The following is a 21,212-nucleotide window of genomic DNA, read 5'->3' on the forward strand; positions in this document are numbered from 1 at the left end:
CTTTTCTGCACAGAGGGCTGCGTTGGCTTGAGTCCTATTCCATGCAGCTGGCGAAGTGTTCGGAAAATGGAGAGAACAGCCCAAGAACTCCCTTCTGGATGTTTACAAATTCCGTAAAGCAGTTACTCTCCTCCGCAGGCCTAGATAGGATTCTGTCTCGGATTCTGCTGCCTTAGAAGTTCCTTGAAATACTAGTGACCCTTCCCCCAGCACAGGAATAGCATTCACTTCGAGGTACAAGTTCAAGTCAAAGCTTAATTCCGTACCGCTAACCCCGGAGAGCACGGCAGTCAGTGATACCGAGCCTCTGAGCTGCTCTTTCACTGGGTGATGATTGTTCCCTTGGTGACCTGGACGGCCTGTGACAGCTGCAGGGGGAAGGGCATATTTGTGAGTTTAGGGGCCGGTGAGTCATCCACCGGCGGGCTTGAAGAACCCAGCTGAGATGAGGCAGTGAGGGTTGGTGACTGAGATGCTTCTTGGGAGGGGGGAGGGGACATCAGGGCCAGTATCCTTGAGTTCCGAGGGTAGAATACACAGTACTGATTGCATTTTCAGGTAGCATTTTTTGCCTTTGTGATTGTCAGAGTGATGTGAACGTTTATAGAAAATTCAGAGCTTCTGGAATATGAGGCTGTCGAAAACCTGGGACCCTCCAGGCACTTTTCCTGGGCTGTCTTCTTTTCTCTCCCCATGTGAAAGGAAAAAACAATTCATTTTCACTTCCAGCAGCTGTTTGAGTCACTGTTTCAAAGCTGTTCAACACGCGATAAAAGATACTGTCCATAAAACGCAGAAGGGCAGAGATGATCCCAAGCCCAGCTTTGCATTCTTACAAATAAAGAATAAGAGATAAAATACTCTTTACCCCCAAACCAGATAAATTTGATTTCTCTCCATCCCTTATTTAAATGCAGATATATATGTGTGTATGCTTATTTTTAAAAACTGGAATATTTTACGTAGAGCTTTTTGAACTCATCTTTGTTTTATTTCCCCATCCATTTAATTTTTTTAATGGCCATACACTTCTCCTTTTTTCATCCAACCATTCAATAAACATTTATGGAGCTCCTGAGGTCAATAGCTTGTGGCAGTAAACAGAGATGACAGAGCACACCTGCTCTCTGCCCTATCTGGCCTCCAATCTAGCGATTTATTCCATTTTAGGAATAGATGGACACCATGTAGTATAACCGTTTTGTTGGGTATTTGGGTAGTGTCCACTGCTTATCTATAATAAATAGCACTGTCCTCTTTGATAACTAACACTGTCTCGAGTGTCCTTGTCCATAATGAATGGACTGTATTTTGGTCATTACTCTAACCGTATTATCTTTCTGTGGAAAGGTCACTTTAAAATTAATTTTCAAACATGTAACTGATGCAACTTGACATTCCTGGCAGTCAGTGGGAATGAGAGGTTGGGGTTAATTCTTTTTTCATTAGCACCTTCCTTTCTCATTAGCGCCCTGTCTTTTGCTGGCTTCTCTGGAGCAGCAAGTGAATCTGCTCTGTGGTCCTGCTGTTCGAGCTCTGCTCTGGACTGGGGGTGGGGGGGAACACGGCCATGGTAGAGAAGGATTTGCATTCGGAACAAGCACAGATGTAAATGATCTCTGGCAGTTCCGCCGTAAGTCCTTGCTTATTGCCCAGTTGGTTCTATGCCAGTGAATCGTGGCGGCTGCATCTTAAATGTAGTTCTCGATTGTGTGTGCCCAGAATCCTTGACATGCAGGTTCTGCAAGTTCCGATTGAGCAGCTTGAGGATGGGACCTGGTACCTCGGACTCCACAGCCAAGCCTGATGGGACAGCAGGCTGGAGAGCCAGTGCTTTGGGAAGCGTGTCCCAGGGGGAATGGGGTGGGACCAGCCTTGAGGCACTGGCCTCAAGCACTGGCCTTTCTCAGTAGACTTGCTGATCTGGGCAATCAGGGTTTACCACCCAGTCTCACAGTTTTAGCTGATAGACTTATAAACTGACAGATCTTTATCCACCAGCAGGACCCCCTTTCTACTGATATTTCATCTCCTTGGACTCCAGCTACGGGGGAAGGTGTAGCTGGCAGTGATATCTCCTTGACTGTCCTGCTCAAGGATGTGGCAGCAATTTCCAGCCCCTCTTATCGTTAATGTCATGGCTTTCAGGAAATGAAAATTTACAGAAGCTGCCAGAGCACCTGTTCTGAGATTGTGTTGATCTCACCCTTTATCAGAGAACTCCTGGCATGATAGAAACGAAAGCTTCCTTTCCCCAGAGGGACATTTTAAATGTTTTCACCTACTTTGATCTCATCTTTATCACGTACAGTAAGTTTTCGGAATGCAGAATTGCAGTAGTAATGTTGGGATTAAATTTTTATTACTGAGGCTTTGAAGCACAAACAAAATTTTAAAAGCCCGTTAGTAATTGGGAATTGTAATCCTGCTGAGGATACAGTTTATGGCTGTAATAACTATAAAACACAATGATAAATATGAAAATATTATACTAGAATTTGGAGGAATGTTTTCACCTTCATTTCTTTATTAAACTGTATAGAAATTATTCTTGGGTGTTCAGTCTTATCAAATATATGGGTTAACATTAAGACGAAAACATACAAAAATACTCTGGTATTAGTTTAAAATTGCAATAAAACTCTTAATTTTTGCAGGTTTAGCTGTGAAATACAAAGGTGAGAAACAATTTCATCACTTAGAAAGGTATAGTTTATTAAGCCTTCTTTGTGGGAAGACTAAATGTAGTTCATTTAGTTGTTGGTTCATTTATTCATTCACTTATTCATTTAGGTAACACACACTTACTGATTAATGTTTCAGGCACTGTGCCAGTTGGTAAGGATACAAAGATGGGCTTGGGATCATCTTTGCCCTTGTGTGTTTTATTGACACAGTATCTTTTATCTTGTGTTGGACTGCCTTGAAATTGTGACTCAAATAGCTGCTTGAGTTGAAAATGAACTCCCCCCCCCCCCACATTGGAAGAGAAAACATGCCTACCCAGGTAAAGTGTCTAGAGAGGCCAAGGTTTTGATAGTCTTATATTCCATTTTCATTTGAAGGGAGACGATATAGAAAGAGAGGTTCTTCATTATGTTGTAGTGTTGGAGCTGCTCACGGCACAGGGGTATCGCGAGTCTTGAGGGTGCTTGGGATATGGTTTAACAGAAACACATGGCAGAAGTTCAGGAGTTAATCCCTGCTGAGTGTGTTCAGAAGTAGCAGGTCAGAGATGCTTGCTGGCCGGCAGGTCCATAGTGGTCCTCAAGAGGCATTGTAGCATAGTGGGTAAGAGCTGTTGGGTCTGGAACCCGATTATCTGGGTTTGGACACTGGATCTGCAGACACATGGGACAAACTAGTTAACCTCTCTGTACTGTGGTTTACTCATTTGTAAAATAGAGATGGGAACGACAACACGTTTCTCATATCGTCTTGGCAGGATCAAGTGAGTTAATCCATGTGAAGTGCTTAGGACAGTAGCTGACACGTAGGGCTCAAGAAACAGTGCTGCTGGTGGCGCTGGTGGAGGAGGAGCCGTGGCAACAATGCAGTAATAATAGTAGCAATAGTAGTAGCAGCAGCAGTAGCGACCTTAGTGACAGTAGCAGCAGTAGTAGTATTGGGGCAGTAGTGGTGATGGTGACCATCAACATCTTATCACCATCATGAATTCCTTTATTCGTACCATGTCACAGTCACAAAAGGTCCATCTATGTGGGGGGGTCAACAAGAGATAGGGGGTCACGTTTATTGATGGACTGTATTTTAAGAATCAAGGAAGAATGTCTTCTTAACGCTGACGTGACAACTTTGTATCCTACCTAGGGCGTGTGCCATCCGTGACTGTCACCAAAAACTGTGGGTTGGGGGACCCTGTCCGGTAGTCCTGTTACCTGTTAACAAAAAGGCAAAAGGTGACCAGCCCTTAAGAGACCTGCAGCATGGGCTAGGCTGCTGTCCGCTCCCACCTCCCCTCATTGTACTTCCCATCATATTTATAGCAGTGCCACTATGGAAGTCACACAGAATGCCAGTTTAGTGACTGTGTTCTCACACTTCGTTCCCTCTCCCGTAACCCTTCTGTCCAGATTCTCTCCGGACATCTCCACAGAAGGGCAGCGGGGAAGACAAGGGTTGGGAGAGTGTGCTTAATTCAGTGACTCTCAAATGGGGTGCAGTCTGGAGACATGGGCAACGTCTGGAGACATTTCTGATGGTCACGTGGGGGGATTGCTACTGTCATTTAGTGGCTGGAGACCAGGGATGCTGCCGAACACCTTAAATGCATAGGACAGCCTCCCCCAGCCCCTGCCCCCCCGGCAAAGAATTATCTGATCCCAAGTGTCAATTGTGTCAAAGTTGAGAAACCCTGAGTTAACCCAAACTGGAGGGTCAGGGCCTCTGCATCTGGCTAATGACAGTTGCTGGGAAGAGTTAAATGCCGTTTTTGCACGTGAACTCCTTGGCAGATAATTCAGGCTCTGGGCAAAGAGGCTGGAGATGGGGGAGATTGATATCATTTATCTGAGGAGTGGTTTCTTTACAGTGAATACAGCCCCCGAGTGGCACCATTGCCCCCGTCTGTGTGACTGTCCTCTGGCAATCTTCAGAGCTCTGGAGAAGGGGTCAGTGCTTTAGATTCAGCGTAAGAGCAGAGCTGGTGGCTGACTCCTGCTATCTGCGCCAGCTAATGATGTGTCGGGGACAGGCTGTGAGTCATGCTGACTGTGGGACTGCAGCCCCCGGAGGGGAATGATCTCATGACCCTTTGGATAAAACGGTAAAGCTTTGCATCACTCAGGGAGAGATTTCTCTAGGAAGGATGAGAGCATTTTCCAAAGGTTTTATTTTTTATTTATCTGTGTAACAGACAGTTATGTAGTGTTTATTGTGTGCCAGGCAGTGTTCAAAACATTTTATAAATATTAACTCATTAAGTCCTCATTACAACCCCAAAGAGGTAGGCTTATGCTTTCAACTCCTACAAATAAGGATGCAGAAATGGAGGTGAGGACTCAAACCTAGGAAGTGATTAAGAGTCTAATAAGCCCTTGATCGTTATGCTGTGGATGAAAGTCACTGAATGTCATGCTTGGTTTCTTTTTTCAGCCCGGCTCTTGACTTCTGGCTGGTCACGCTGAGGTGTCAGGGAATTAGGCAGACCTGAGTCGAGTCTGCATTGCGATTTTGTATCTCTTTAACCATGAGCATATTACTTTCTGTCCGTGAATCTCAGTTTTCTCTTCTGTAAAATGAAGTCATACCTGCTTCATGGAGAATGTGAAGATAAATGGAATTCCTTATATATGTGCACGGCACGTGGTAGGCGTTCAGGAACTTAGTTCCCTTCTAACCTTCTTTGCTATAATCATATTTTTAGCCAATTGCTCTAATGTCATGGCCAGCTTGTCTTACTACCTGTGGGTAAGGTACACACTGAAGAGCAAAAAGTAGACCTGGTCGGATGTTCGTTAGAGTGAGTGAATGAACAATCTGCTACAGATCTCAACGTGGTGAAGAAGTCTGATGTTTGGTGTTGGGTGTGGTGGAACGATTGAGATTATGCTAATAAGCACATAGAACCAGACTTGCAGGATGAAGATGTGGGTTCTGTTTCTGTTCGTAGTTTTTAGTCAGCTTCAGTGAAGCTGTCTGTAAACCACCAAGAATGCAAAATTCCATGTCAATTACACACACACACCTTTGTTTCTGTTCAGATGAGTGTCTCTCTTGACCTGGCAAAATAGAAGGTCTGCATACCTGTTGGTGGAGAGGGTCATGGGCTGTGCTCTGGGGTTGGTGGATTGATCCAGTGTGTGTTTCTTTCCTGGCTGGATCAGAGCACCTGTTCGGCGCGAGCGTGCTCTGTTCCCAGCAGAATGGAAGGTGACAACTTCCCATTTGTCTCAGTTCAGGACTTTTCTGCATCCTGCTGCCTACACTATGTCCTACTCCCCTGGCCCACTCCCAATTCATAAGTGAGTCTGAATTCTGTTCACATAGATGGCTATCCTGTGGTCCTCCTGCTTTCCTCACATGTACAAGTCAGACTATCTTTCTTTGATTATGAGTTTCCAGAGGAGAGGGGGCTAACTTAATTTCTCTGTGTGTGTGTAGACTACCTTGTATACAAACTTAGTAAATACTTACGTAGGCATGAAGATAATGTGTCTGTAATTTATCCAGAGAGAAGAACACTTTTCTATAACCCACAGCCAGATACGTAAGAAAGAGAATCAACTCTTAAATGTAAGCACCAGAAAAGAATAGTCCCAGCGTCTAGAACAATGCCTGGCACATAGTAGTTGTTTAATAAATATGTCTTGAATGAAGGAATGAATCTGGTCTTTATTTTAAGTGTCTTCCTAAATTGCATTATAGTTAACTTTGGGTTATCCAGCATGTCTGGAATCTGGAACTGTAGCTTTTATTAAGTATTACCATATGTAACCAACAGCAGTAAAGACTTTGCAAAAAATTTGGACATGCGAGAGTCCACAGCACTAAAAAAACTAACAGTGAGGGGCTTCCTTGGTGGCGCAGTGGTTGAGAATCTGCCTGCCAATGCAGGGGACACGGGTTCGAGCCCTGGTCTGGGAAGATCCCACATGCCGCGGAGCAACTGGGCCCGTGAGCCACGACTACTGAGCCTGCGCGTCTGGAGCCTGTGCTCCGCAACAAGAGAGGCCACGATAGTGAGAGGTCCGCGCAGCGCGATGAAGAGTGGCCCCCGCTTGCCGCAACTAGAGAAAGCCCTCGCACAGAAACGAAGACCCAACACAGCCAAATAAATAAATAAATAAATAAAATAAATTTATTTAAAAAAAAAAAACAAAAAAAAACTAACAATGAACTTGATCCGGAAGTTACTTCAGGGCCTTGCTACACTTTGGGCTTGTCATTCTATGTGTCAGTAACCACCATGCTAGAACGAGGAAGAATTTAACAGAGTGGTTTGGTAGGATGCAGAGTAACAGGGAGTTTTCTCTCTCAACCTAGTAGCCAGGAATAATTTTAATGTTACTTACCGCGGGAGTTGTCTTACAGAGCGAACTGATTTGTTTCGTACTCTTTGGGCCACTTGAACGTGGCCTCTGTCATCTCTAAGAGGTGGTTTGTTAGGACAGGTCTTCAAGTGGTACTTTTTGATTTGCCACCTTTTGTTCTTCATGTCAGAGAGAGAAGCAAAGGGAAGGTAAGCGTGTGCGCGCCAGGCAAATGTGCGGGGACCAAAGGATTTTTAAACTATGTACGTTTTCTTTTACAGATTTGAAGAAGACTCTTGCTGTGTTGTTGGATAACATTTTGCAGCGCATTGGCAAGTTAGAGTCAAAGGTGGACAACCTCGTAATCAATGGCACAGGGACAAACTTGACCAACTCCACCACAGCTGTTCCCAGCTTGGTAGCACTTGAGAAAATTAATGTGGCAGGTAAGGACCACAATTCTATGCCCTGACATGAAGTCAAAGCCTGCTTCGAACTGGGAAGAGAATACAGAAGCACAGCGTTCTTATTGGCATAAGATAAATCCCGTAAACTCGGTATGGCCCCTGTAAAGCTAATTTTAAATTTATTTTTGAATAACACGTTCAAATGCTTTTATAGTCTCTTCATGATGTGTAATATCTGGTGGTCTCCATGGCATATTTCCCATAATGAGCTCCTGGAATTACTTTTAATGAGAAGATTCACAGCAGGGATAAATGAAATACAGAGGTGATCTGGGAAGCTCATGCCAATGAGGGTTCCTTCCCCTCCCCATATTTATCAGACAATTTCAGAAGTCTATTTCACATAATAGATTCTCTCCTCCCTGCTGTTAAAGAAGAACCAACATGGCAGAAAGTGCCTCCTTTGTGTATCTGGGGAAATAGAAATTCTAGAAATGGCCCTTGGGGAATAAATGGTCCGTGCCTGATCTTGGCCTGATTCTGTAGCCACTTGTGGACACTGGGATGTGATTTGTCTGTCCCCTTCTTGAAACTGGACCCTTGGATGAAAGAAGAGAAATGGATTTAAAACAAACCCCAAATCATACACAGCACGTATTGTCCACAGCTCACGTTGGACCCCCCATCGCACTGCCCTGGCACTGGCCTCTGGGCCTTTGTGGTTGAGCCAGGCCTTGACCTTGTTAGGGTGACCACTGTCGTTTCCTAGGGACCCAGGACAAAGCAAGAGCTCAAGAATAAGGATTAGGATTAGGTGTTTTGGGTGGATGGCTGTGAATGAGTTGTCTATACTCCTGGTGGGTGGTATGCAAACTCTAGTTAATGGATAAAATAAGTAGCTGGGTTACTTTTGAAATTTTAAAAACCGACTTGAGTACCCTTTTTGGTTTTTCTTTCCCTCTTTCTTATAGGAAATTCACAGCCTTAAGTAGGAGAGAGGTTCTTTTCCTTTCCCACCTCCCAGTGTCAAAACGTTTAATTGTTTCACATTAGGCAAGCTTGTTGTATTACGTTTCTGCTGTGTTCTTTGCCCTTTAGCAAGTTTTAAATTGCAAAATATATTTTTAATAATCCAAAGTATCCCACCAAACAGATATTAAAAATAACTTTTAATTACAACACAGAGGCAGTGTCATCTAGGCCATAAATCCTGTCTTCCCTTGCAGTTTCCAACAGCTTCTGTAATTAGACAAGAAAACCTCCCACTGTGTTGAGCTACTGATTAATAAATGGAACCCATGCCTCTGCAGCCTCCACCCCTCCACCCCTGTTCCCAGTAGGAGATGCTGTTGAGAAGGTCCTGTCTGATTTCATGGCAGCTCCGCAGGACCCTATATCGGGGGGCTGGTGAGGATTGCTCTGCCTCTAACACTGCTGCCTCCCACCGCCTCTGTCCTGTAGGGCCTGTGTCGACATGTCTGCTGTCGTTCTCTTCCCGATAAGGGATCTCGTTGCCTCTGACTGTCCGGTTTGTGTGCCGGGCTCACAGGGAGACTTGGTGGCTGAGCTCCAAGTCTCAGGGTACAAAATTGTGGAATGAAATGGAAAGCAGGTCGTGGCTACTTATTTCAAGTGGGATCCCAGCCCTGTGTATGGAGCTAGTTTACTTGGCTAACACATTATCTCCGAGCACATTCTGTAAGTCATTGGCTCTGACTAGGGCTCCTTTAGAGGTGCCACTGGTACTGTGTTTTTACTGATGCTTATAGAACCAGAGTATTTTGTTTTGTTTCCTTTTTGGAAAAAGGGAGCAAATTTAAAGTTATGCCTTTGATAATTAACCTCATTCTTACTCGTTTGCATCTCTCGTGTGTGACACACTCCATACCTTCGAGATTTTTACTTGGCCAATTAGCAAAATAATACACATGCTTAGAGCGACCATAATTTATGTTATTCTAAGTGGGGGTGACTGTGGAAGGCTTCTGACATAGTCAGAAGGTAAACTTTGAATGTGGGTAGGATTGAGGCGATTGAGAAAGAGACACAGACTAGAAATGGATTGTGACACAGATAAGTTGTTAGTTTCCTCTCCTTCTTTCCAGCTAGCAACCATTCAGTAAATACCAGTACAGTTCCTGAGCCTTGGAGGAACGTGATTTTATTGACTCTTCTCAGCATCTCAGAGAAGCGGTTTCACACAGGTTTTGTGACTTTAGCTATTTGGGATGGGGTGAGGCTTTGTTGCTGAGCTCAGCTGAAGACCTCCTCGTGCCTAGTAGAGAAGACATTGTGTTTGCTCCTTCTTTCTTACTTCCACTTATAAATCATCCCAAATGGGTGAGCCTAGAGAAAATGTGGAACCATTTTCTTAGATGTTCCTAAAGAGCTGACAGTTTCCTGGACTATTTAATATCCTGTCTACTAAGGAAGTTCTTTATGACTGAGGGTCTGTTTCTTCGGCTGACCTGTGTGTTAGAAAACAAAACAACTTGTCCCTCTGTGCGTGTGTGTGCATATGCATTCCCTGCCCAGACGCTGCTGCGTTAGCCACCATGGCTATAGATGTGGAATGAAGAATGCGGGCATCCTCCTTTATTTCCCCCAGAGGTTGGAGGGTCCTTTATATCTTGTCAGATAACCCACATTTTTTTTTTTTTTTTTTTTTGCCAGGTCTGTAGATTAGGGTGCCAAAAAGAAGGACAAGCACGTAAGTTCCTAGTCCTAGCTCATGGTCGAGCCCTCATGGCTTTTTTGTCCTCTTCCTGATCCATGGCTGTTCTGGCAGTGCTCACACCCCTCCTGTCATAGCAGGAGTGGCTCTTGAGCTGTGAGAGAGATCGTTTTTGTAGGGTTCAATCCTAGTTGCGTGAAGTTTTTCTTTCTTCCCTTCTGCATTAAGACATGTGGTAATTGCTCAGAAATGTTCTCCCTGGTGTGACTTTACTGCTTACTCTGATGTCTTATTGCTCACGGTTAGATCTTCTGGTTGGCTATAAACTGCATCTAAATTGGGTACCATAGCAGTTGAAGAAGAATTCTCTAAATTTATTTTCTTTTTAGGGATGTGTGTGTGTGTGTGTGTGTGTGTCCCCTTTTTCTTTCTCTGTTTAGCTGTGTTCTATGTGGCTTTTATTCAAAAATGGCTTGTCTTACCAAATTTATTTTTACTCTTGGGCTTTTTGATTATGTGAAAATGAATGTTCCCCTAGATAAATTTAGGTGGAAATGAACTTTATGAAAATCAAGAATCAGATTGAACTGCATTTTTTTTTTTAAACATCTTTCTTGGAGTATAATTGCTTTACAACGTTGTGTTAGTTTCTGCTGTATAACAAAGTGAATCAGCTATATGTATACATACATCCCCATATCCCCTCCCACCCTCCCTATCCTACCTCTCTAGGTGGTCACAAAACACCAAGCTGATCTCCCTGTGCTATGCAGCTGCTTCCCACTAGCTAGCTATTTTACATTTGGTAGTGTATATATGTCCATGCTATTCTCTCACTTCGTCCCAGCTTACCCTTCCACCTCCCCGTATCCTCAGGTCCATTCTCTACGTCTGCATCTTTATTCTTGTCCTGCCCCTAGGTTCTTCAGAACCATTTATTTATTTATTTGTTTGTTTGTTTGTTTGTTTGATTCTATATATGTGTTAGTATACAGTATTTGTTTTTCTCTTTCTGACTTACTTCACTCTGTATGACAGACTCTAGGTCCATCCACTTCACTACAAATAACTCAATTTCGTTTCTTTTTATGGCTGAGTAATATTCCATTGTATATATGTGCCACATCTTCTTTATCCATTCATCTGTCGATGGACACTTAGGTTGCTTCCATGTCCTGGCTATTGTAAATAGTGCTGTAATGAACACTGGGGTGCATGTGTCTTTTTGAATTATGGTTTTCTCTGGGTATATGCTCAGTAGTGGGATTGCTGGGTAGTTCTATTTTTAGTTTTTTAAGGAACCTCCATACTGTTCTCCATAGTGGCTGTATCAATTTACATTCCCACCAACAGTGCAAGAGGGTTCCCTTTTCTCCACACCCTCTCCAGCATTTATTGTTGGTAGATTTTTTGATGATGGCCATTCTGACTGGTGTGAGGTGAAACCTCATTGTAGTTTTGATTTGTATTTCTCTAATGATTAGTGATGTTGAGCATCCTTTCATGTGTTTGTTGGCAATCTGTACATCTTCTTTGGAGGAATGTCTATTTAGGTCTTCAGCCCATTTTTGGATTAGGTTGTTTGTATTTTTGATATTGAGCTGCATGAGCTGCTTGTATATTTTGAAGATTAATCCTTTGTCAGTTGCTTTGTTTGCAAATATTTTCTCCCATTCTGAGGGTTGTCTTTTCGTCTTGTTTATGGTTTCCTTTGCTGTGCAAAAGCTTTTAAGTTTCATTAAGTCCCATTTGTTTATTTTTGTTTTTATTTCCATTTCTCGAGGAGGTGGAAAGAGGATCTTGCTGTGATTTATGTCAAAGAGTGTTCTTCCTATGTTTTCCTCTAAGAGTTTTATAGCGTCTGGCCTTACATTTAGGTCTTTAATCCATTTTGAATTTATTTTTGTGTATGGTGTTAGGAAGTGTTCTAATTTCATTCTTTTACACGTAGCTGACCAGTTTTCCCAGCACCACTTACTGAAGAGGCTGTCTTTTCTCTATTGTATATTCTTGCCTCCTTTATCAAAGATAAGGTGACCATATGTGTGTGGGTTTATCTCTGGGCTTTCTATCCTTTTCCATTGATCTATATTTCTGTTTTTGTGCCAGTACCTTACTGTCTTGATTACTGTAGCTTTGTAGTATAGTCTGAAGTCTGGGAGCCTGATTCCTTCAGCTCCGTTTTTATTTCTCAAGATTGCTTTGGCTATGGGGTGTTTTGTGTTTCCATACATATTGTGAAATTTTTTGTTCTACTTCTATGAAAAATGCCTTTGGTAGTTTGATAGGGATTGCATTGAATCTGTAGATTGCTTTGAGTAGTATAGTCATTTTCACAATGTTGATTCTTCCAATCCAAGAACATGGTATATCTCTCCATCTGTTTGTATCATCTTTAATTTCTTTCATCAGTGTCTTATAGTTTTCTGCATACAGGTCTTTTGTCTCCTTAGATAGGTTTATTCCTAGGTATTTTATTCTTTTTGTTGCAGTGGTAAATGGGAGTGTTTCCTTAATTTCTCTTTCAGACTTTTCATCATTAGTGTATAGGAATGCAAGAGATTTCTGTGCATTAATTTTGTATCCTGCTACTTTACCAAATTCATTAATGAGCTCTAGTAGTTTTCTGGTAGCATCTAGTAGTTTTCTGGTAGCTCAAATTCATTAATGAGCTCTAGTAGTTTTCTGGTAGCATTAGTGAGCATCTAGTAGTTTTCTGGTAGCATCTAGTAGTTTTCTGGTAGCATGTATAATATCATGTCATCTGCAAACAGTTGACAGTTTTACTTCTTCTTTTCCAATTTGGATTCATTTTATTTCTTTTTCTTCTCTGATTGCTGTGGCTAAAACTTCCAAAACTATGTTGAATAATAGCAGTGAGAGTGGGCAACCTTGTCTTGTTCTTGATCTTAGAGGAAATGGTTTCAGTTTTTCACCATTGAGAACGATGTTGGCTGTGGGTTTGTCATATATGGCCTTTATTATGTTAAGGTAGGTTCCCTCTATGCCTACTTTCTGGAGAGTTTTTATAATAAATGGGTGTTGAGTTTTGTCGAAAGCTTTTTTGCATCCATTGAGATTATCATATGGTTATTCTCCTTCAGTTTGTTTATATGGTGTATCACGTTGATTGATTTGCATATATTGAAGAATCCTTGCATTCCTAGGATAAATCCCACTTGATCATGGTGTATGATCCTTTTAATGTGCTGTTGGATTCTGTTTGCTAGTATTTTGTTGAGGATTTTTGCATCTATATTCATCAGTGATATTGGCCTGTCGCTTTCTTTTTGTGTGACATCTTTGGGTTTGGTATCAGGGTGACGGTGACCTTGTAGAATGAGTTTGGGAGTGTTCCTCCCTCTGCTGTAATTTGGAAGAGTTTGAGAAGGATAGGTGTTAACTCTTCTCTAAATGTTTGATAGAATTCACCTGTGAAGCCATCTGGTCCTGGGCTTTTGTTTGTTGGAAGATTTTTAATCACAGTCTCAAGTTCAGTGCTTGTGATTGGTCTGTATATATTTTCTATTTCTTCCTGGTTCAGTCTCAGAAGGTTGTGCGTTTCTAAGAATTTGTCCATTTCTTCCAGGTTGTCCATTTTATTGGCATATAGTTGCTTGCAGTAATCTCTCATGATCCTTTGTATGTCTGCAGTGTCAGTTGTTACTTCTCCTTTTTCATTCTAATTGTGTGGATTTGAGTCTTCTCCCTTTTTTTTCTTGATGAGTCTGGCTAATGGTTTATCAATTTTGTTTATCTTCTCAGAGAACCAGCTTTTAGTTTTATTGATCTTTGCTGTTGTTTCCTTCATTTCTTTTTCATTTATTTCTGATCTGAGCTTTATGATTTCTTTCCTTCTGCTAACTTTGGGTTTTTTTTGGTTCTTCTTTCTCTAATTGCTTTAGGTATAAGGTTAGGTTGTTTATTTGAGGTGTTTCTTGTTTCTTGAGGTAGGATTGTATTGCTATAAACTTCTCTCTTTGAACTGCTTTTGCTGCATCCCATAGGTTTTGGGTTGTCGTGTTTTCATTGTCTTTTGTTTCTAGGTAGTTTTTGATTTCCTCTTTGATTTCTTCAGTGATCTCTTGTTTATTTAGTAACATATTGTTTAGCCTCCATGTGTTTGCAGTTCTTACAGTGTTTTTCCTGTAATTGATATCTAGTCTCATAGTGTTGTGGTCGGAATAGATACTTGATACGATTTCAGTTTTTCAAAATTTCCAAGGCTTGATTTGTGACCCAGTGAACTGCATTTCTGAGCTCTGTTTATCTTACTTAAGAGGACAGTGAATCAAAGAAATGAAAAAATAGATTGAAAAAAACAAAAACCACCTTTCAACCAATTATGATTTCTCCAGGTTTAATCCTTGAAGGGACTTGAGTGTGCCTTTGTCAAAATTATTTATTTTCGGAATGATACTTTGATTTTTTTGAAAGACCGATTCTGCTTTTCTCTAGAGTTGTGATCTTAAATTATGAAGTGGAGTGAGTAGGATGGGGTCTGCACTTCTTGGCCGTGTACTGACATGGGGGAAAGGTAAAAAGCTACAGGTGTGTGATGTGACAGTGCTGGCCTTCTGAGGACCGTCAGTGTCTGCTTTTATCCTCGTTTTGTCCACAGTGTGTTGTTCAGAGCATGGCTGTTGAAGGTGTTTAATAAATACTGTCCACATGGGTTGGATTATGCTGGGGGTGGGTGGCATTTGGTTTCACTTCTACAAGGGTTTCTCCTTGTTGCTCCTCTTTTCCATTTATATGTATGAGGATTTGCTTGGTAGTGGGACTTGTCATTCCTGTTCCTTTCTCGGACTTGAGCAGCAGACACTGCCTAAGAAATACGACTCCGTTTTTGTTGGCCATGACTTAGCTTCCCATGGATGATTTGGTGCTGTGGAGCCTTCCTAGAATGTGATGGTTCCAACTCTAGATTGTAATATTTGGGGGGAATGGGGATATTGTGCAGCTCTCTGTGGTGTGGGGGAGGGGAGGGAGGAACGTGGGCACACGCGTGTTTGCAAATTTATTCATTTATACTCTCAAGAACTTGTTGTTGTCGTTCAGCAGCAGCTGAATAACTGGCCAACGCTGATGGTTCACTACAAGGCTGAACATCATGATAGCATCCCCTTCTGTTTTGATTGCTCACAATTGCAAGGTGAATTGGGAAACACGGTCACAAAATCGAAAATGCAGGCACAACCCAAGAGGATGCTTTCTGTTATTGAGTTCAAATTGAACATTAGGCAGCCCTGCATTTTCCACACGTCAGTTTCAGCGTGCAACATATTCTAGTATTTGGGGTTGAAGTGTAGTGTATTTGAACTTGGGTGTTGTTCTCAGTAAAAGAACCATAATTGTTATTCTTAGCATTGGAAAATTGATAATGAAAAATGTCCCTGCTGAGTTCCAGGGCTTGTATTTGGAAGTGCAGTTTCCCCCCTTTGGTGCTGCTAATGGACCTTGCAATGAAGTTGCACCTGTGCTGTTTCCTTGGTTGTGTCCTCAAGTTATCAGGTGTGTTGGTGTAGCACCTGAAGTGTCCCAGCCCCACCCAAGCAGGAGCTTAGCAGGTGACTTTCCCAGGGTCAGGTATTGGCCTGTCAGTGGCACCCCAGATGCTGCCCGAGAGACAGGAGAGAGGTGAGACTGCAGGGGGCTTTTTTTTTTTTTTTTTTTTTTAATTTAAGCAAGAAACAAATGAGTTCCTTCTATGTATGTGTCCCTTTCTGTTTCATTCTTTGCAAAGGCAGCAATAAGTATTTGGCTGCTTGTGAGAAACAGTCCCTTTGGTATCTTCACAGAAAATGTATGCCATTGTTGGTGTGGTTTTCACTTTGTGTGGTCAAGGGCACTTTTATTTTTATCACAAAGAAGGAGGAAGAGAGAGAAAATGCAGTTCAGAGGAGTGGTGCTGACCTGTGTGCCTGGGTATTTATAGCACTGAATCTCAACTGCCTGCAATTTTGCCACCCAGGCAACGCTTGGCAATATCTGGAGACATTTTTTGGTTGTCACAACTGAGGAGGTGCTAGTGACATGTACTAGATAGAGGCCAGGGTTGCTGCTAAACAGCTTGCAGCGCACAGGCCAGCCCCACAGCAGAGAATTATCTAGCCCCAGATGTCAATTGTGCAGTGGTTCAGAAACCCTGATCTATAAGGTATTGTTGGAAACTGGTTTTCCCACTTATGATCAGTGCAGAATGATGTTTGAGACACTGAGGCTTCCTGAGCAGCCAGTCTCCTTCCGCTTTCCGAGCAAGGCTGTTTGCAGACCTCCCAATCCTCACCACTTCTGGCTTTGCAACTGGTCTTTGAAAGCTTTAAGAGATTTTATAAACTCCCAGAACACTCTTCTGCAGTTCTGACCTTAAGAAACCTCTTTCCTGGACACAAACCAGTAAAATTTTGGCAATCTGCATTTTACTCTGGCTTGTATAGAAGGTAATTATTTCTTTTCATGAGAGAGCCACTAATTCAGAATAATGATGGCAAAGTAGTTGGAGAGAGTGGATTTAAATTACCAGAATGTTTTAGAAGAAATTCCATTTTATTAATTTTTAAGCAGAGTATATAATTATCGAGATATGAGCAAGTAAATTAAATAAGTTAAGGAAAAGGAGAGGTCCCCAAAGATCTACATCACAGCGTGAAATGCCCTCCAGACCTTATCTGGAGCAACATAAAAGGAGATGAGACTGGAAAAAGGTGGGTTGGGGGATCTGTGAAGAGTTTTCAATGTAACACTAAGGAGTTTCTATTTTGTCCTGTAGGCAGTGACAGCTGATGAGGGTTTGAAGCAGGAGGATGATTAGATGAGGTCTGTATTTTCACAGAAAGATTAATGGCCATGTGGACGCAGGATGCTTGCGAAGGGGCCAGATGAGAGTGTAGTTGACTCGTGTAGAAGGATTGCAAGACATGTGCGTGAGGCCAGGGAGAAGGGGAGGTTTGAGACCCACATGGGTGGAGCTCACGTGACGGGGATGCTGGTGGACCATGGGAAGGGGCGAGGGAGGAGCTGTCATATGATTCCCAAGGATGGAGCTTGAAGGATGACTGGGGTGGTGCATTTATGGAGGAAACAAGCCAGCAAAGACAGGAGTTGGGGAGGACAGAAGCCATGTGTTAATGTGGATTTAGGGAGTGTAAATTGCCTTGCCGCAAGTCATTTGTTTAGGGATACCAGTTTAAAGGAAGTTGGAACATTGATTCTCAGGAGATGAGGGACAGTGAAAGGCACTGTTTGTAGAGCCACGCTGCCCAGGTTCAAACCCCGGCTCCACCACTTCATACCTGTGTGACCTTGGGTGTGTTTCTTTTTCTTTTAAATGAAAGCTTCTTTATTTATTTATTTATTTATGGCTGTGTTGGGTCTTCGTTTCTGTGCGAGGGCTTTCTCTAGTTGCGGCGAGCGGGGGCCACTCCTCATTGCGGTGCGCGGGCCTCTCACTATCGCGGCCTCTCTTGTTGCGGAGCACAGGCTCCAGACGCGCAGGCTCAGTAGTTGTGGCTCACGGGCCTAGTTGCTCCGCGGCATGTGGGATCTTCCCAGACCAGGGCTCAAACCCGTGTCCCCTGCATTGGCAGGCAGATTCTCAACCACTGCGCCACTAGGGAAGCCCATGACCTTGGGTGTGTTTCTTAACCTTTCAATGCCTGCGTTGCCTCTTCTGTAAAATGGGGGAGATAATAGTAGTGCCCATTTCATGGGGGTTGTTTATGAGGATTAAGTGAGATCAGTGTACTACGTAGAAACGTGCCTGGTGCAAAGTCAGCACTAAATGAGCATTTGTTAATTACAGTTTAAAGGCTACACATTTAGAATATTGATATAAGAATGAAAATTGGATTGACTAATTATTAGTTATTAATATTTATATGCAATATAATATTGACTAGTTATTGATATCATCATGGTGAAACTAATAACTAATATTTGTATAGTGCTTTATGGATTAGAAAATATTTTCATACATGTGTATTACTTCTTTTGAGTGCCTTAACTTGAAGTTCCCAAATTGACCTTTTTGTCAGTACATGGAGACCTTTATTATCAATACTTAGAGGCTTAACGGGAATTCCACGTATTTGTCAGTAATCTCTTGGTTGCAAGAGGCAAAAATACTCAAACAGAAATGGAATTTGGGGCCCATGTAATTGGAGAGTTCAGAAGATGAGGCTGAGCTCGTATTGCTAGATACAGACACAGGAACCGTCTCCAACAACCTCAGCGGTACTGCCGTCGGCATTGGCTTCATTCTTAGGCCATCTTCGCAGGGTGGTGGCAGAAGTGGCCGCAGGAGGCTCTGGGTTTCTGGCAACACTCTTTGGGAGCGTTCTCTTGGCTTGGCTTGGCTTGGCTTGCAGTGTGTGCCTCTCCATAACCCAGTGACATTGCCCAGCGACCTCCTGATTGGCTAGGCCTGCATCACGTAGGTCACCCCGAGATTTCATGATGGGGGAGGGTCCCTAAAGAGATTCCAAGCAAGCAGATAAAAGAGATAAAGGCATCAGAGACCCTCATCACGTTATGGTTTGGATTTCCAGAGTCGTCCTAAGCCTGACTCCCAACTTTTCTTTCCAGGAGAGTTCACAGAGGGCAAAGCTTCTGGAATGCTAACCTTTCTGCCCCCATTTTAAATGCTGCTGTGGTTGAGTGTGGCCCAGCCCTGCCAGGAACTGGCCCAGCCCACAAGATGCTGTTCATGTGTGCCCTGATACATTGCCGTGTTTTTGTCCTCAGCCTGGAATGCCCTCCATTTTTCTGGCTTACCCTTATTTATCATCTGTTCCAAGACTCACCTGAAGTACTCTCTCCAATAAGAAGCCTTCCTTGATGTTCTTCGAGCCCCAGAGGTTTCTGGTGCCCTTGCTTTATGTTCCCATGACTGCTGTGTGCATCTTTGGACCTTTCGCAGCCAGGCTCCAAGCTCTTCAAAGGCATGGACCAAGTACCCTGCATTTTCCTTTTCATCCCAATACCTAGCTGGGAGCCTGGCAAGTAGCAGGTTCTCCGTAAGTGTTTGTCCAGCTGAACGCGTGCTTCCCTCTCCTGGCCACACACCAGCTCAGCCACTGCCCTGAAGCTTCTAGCACCACGGCCACACGCTCAGTTCTGAATTGCAGTGTCTGCTGCTCGCCGGCTTTGGCAGTCTCCTAAATATTTTAGGAATTCCCGAAAGCACCTAGAAAGTTGACTGCTACGTTGATCAAAAGGGAAATGCTTTTTTTTTTGCTTTCCTACGCTTTCTGAAAACTAAGATTCCATAAAAAGATAATTTACTTTGTTATTTCTTCATGGCTAATTATAAAAACGAAAGTAGGATTAAAAAAAAATTCTCACCAGCTACGCTCTATTAGGGATTGCTCTGAATGAAGAGTTCTTGCGGAAAAGAGGCAGGGGCCCACCAATCTCAGTGCCTTTGGACTCATTACTGGTCCTTCAAGGAATACGTGGCTGTTTTCATTTGAAAAAGTAAGAGTGAGTATCCCTCTAGGGGGTGCTGTTCTTCCCCAGCTGTTTGAGGGGAAACATCAGGAAGAACAGCAGCCTTTAGGAATGTGCATGGTGGTATTGGCCTTGGGAACTTGTGTGGGCTTTACTGTTACTTGTGAAAATGCCTCCACGCGGGGTGCTTCTGTGGATCAGAGATAGGACATGCTGAAATTAGACGTGTTTGTTTTCATCAGAAGGCGGCAGATCCCACTTGCTCTAATTGGGCTTAATGAGGTACGTGTATACAGTTGTGCTATCAGCTTGCATATGCTTTCCTGAAGACGTTCCCTTGTCTTCGCCGTTTCATCCTCTCCCTGTTTGCACTGACACGTTATTTCAATAGAAGCATTCTAGAGCCTGAGATTTTAAAAATTCAGAAATATTTTAGAATGAAAGCTGTTTGGATGGAAGCAGGGGACTGTCTGTGTCTCCACGTTGTTGAAAAGGATTCTTAGGTTCAGAGGCTTTTGGGGTTTTGAGGGATTTTCCTTTAAGCTGTGCTTTTGGCTTTGCATGTCCCTAACTTCTAAAATTAGGCGGCCTCAATGAAAATCAGTTGCTAGTTTGGTTTTCCCATCCTCACTGGATCTCAGAAAAAGAAGAGATGGAGCATATGTGGTAAAGGTGGTCTGAAGTTCTTGGCTGAGTTTAGAAATGAAGGAAAGGGGTGTCCAATTCGATAACATGAGGAAGAGAGTTTGAGCTGCCCCCCAGTTCGGCCTGCAGACATCACCTCCTGGTGGTCTCCTTTGTCTGTCCCTCCTTTGCTTTTGGACATCAGGCACATCTCATGTGCGTGATCACACAGCCCCCAAGTCCATTTGTGTCAGACTGAAGGCCTGTAGCATCAGCAGGGCCAGCTGCGGGGCTCCCGTCGGGGGTCGACAGAGGGTTTAAACTGCATTTTGATGTGCTTTGTCAGAGGTGACCAGCTACGCTCTGAACTGCTTTTTTTTTTTTTTTTTAATTTATTTTATTGCAGTTATAGTTGATTTGCAGTGTTGTGTTAATTTCTGCTGTACAGCGAAGTGATTCAGTTAGACATATATATACATTCTTTTTCATATTCTTTTCCATTATGGTTTATCACAGGATACTGAATATAGTTCCCTGTGCTTTACAGTAGGATCTTGTTGTTCATCCATCCTCTATATAATAGTTTGCATCTGCTAATCCCAAACTCCCACTCCTTCCCTCCCTCTCCCTTCCTCCCCCTTGACAACCACAAGTCTTGAACTGCTTTGAAGCTGTCTTGATGTTTCATGTTGGGGAACTTTTCAAGTCAACCTCTACAGTGGGGACTTTCTCTCTACTTGGAGGCAGCTGGTGATGGGCTCTTGAAACGGAAGAACCACGGTGAACATCAAGTGAAGGGCTTGAGCTAATGCTTGCCCTGTCCGGCGGGTGTGATCTACCAGCAGCCATAGGTTCTGGCTCAGACTCTGAGCCCTGACTGCCTGGGCTCAAATCCCAGCTCCGCCCCCTTCTAGCCGCGTGTCCTTGGAGAAACCCAGTCAGTTTTCTCATCAGTACACTGGGATTAAAGTGCCTGGGCTGTGGTGCTGTGGTGGGGACTGTGAATTAATTTTTTGTGGAAAACAAAAAATAAGAGCTCAGTAAGTTTTGGCCCCTGGGACACGC

General features: G+C 43.1%; 1 protein-coding gene across 9 annotated transcripts in view; it reads left to right on the top strand.

The window, feature by feature from the left end:
• The window catches only part of MGAT5 (alpha-1,6-mannosylglycoprotein 6-beta-N-acetylglucosaminyltransferase), a 359,084-nt gene that overhangs the window by 144,237 nt on the left and 193,635 nt on the right, over positions 1–21,212 (top strand). For all 9 annotated transcript variants that reach the window (XM_057550780.1, XM_057550787.1, XM_057550781.1 and 6 more), the window contains one exon: positions 7,274–7,438. In XM_057550780.1, the coding sequence (XP_057406763.1) occupies positions 7,274–7,438 (165 nt within the window). The remainder of the gene's footprint in view (positions 1–7,273; positions 7,439–21,212) is intronic.

Source organism: Balaenoptera acutorostrata, chromosome 8 (genome assembly GCF_949987535.1).
Source record: "Balaenoptera acutorostrata chromosome 8, mBalAcu1.1, whole genome shotgun sequence".
Taxonomy (NCBI): Eukaryota; Metazoa; Chordata; class Mammalia; order Artiodactyla; family Balaenopteridae; genus Balaenoptera; species Balaenoptera acutorostrata.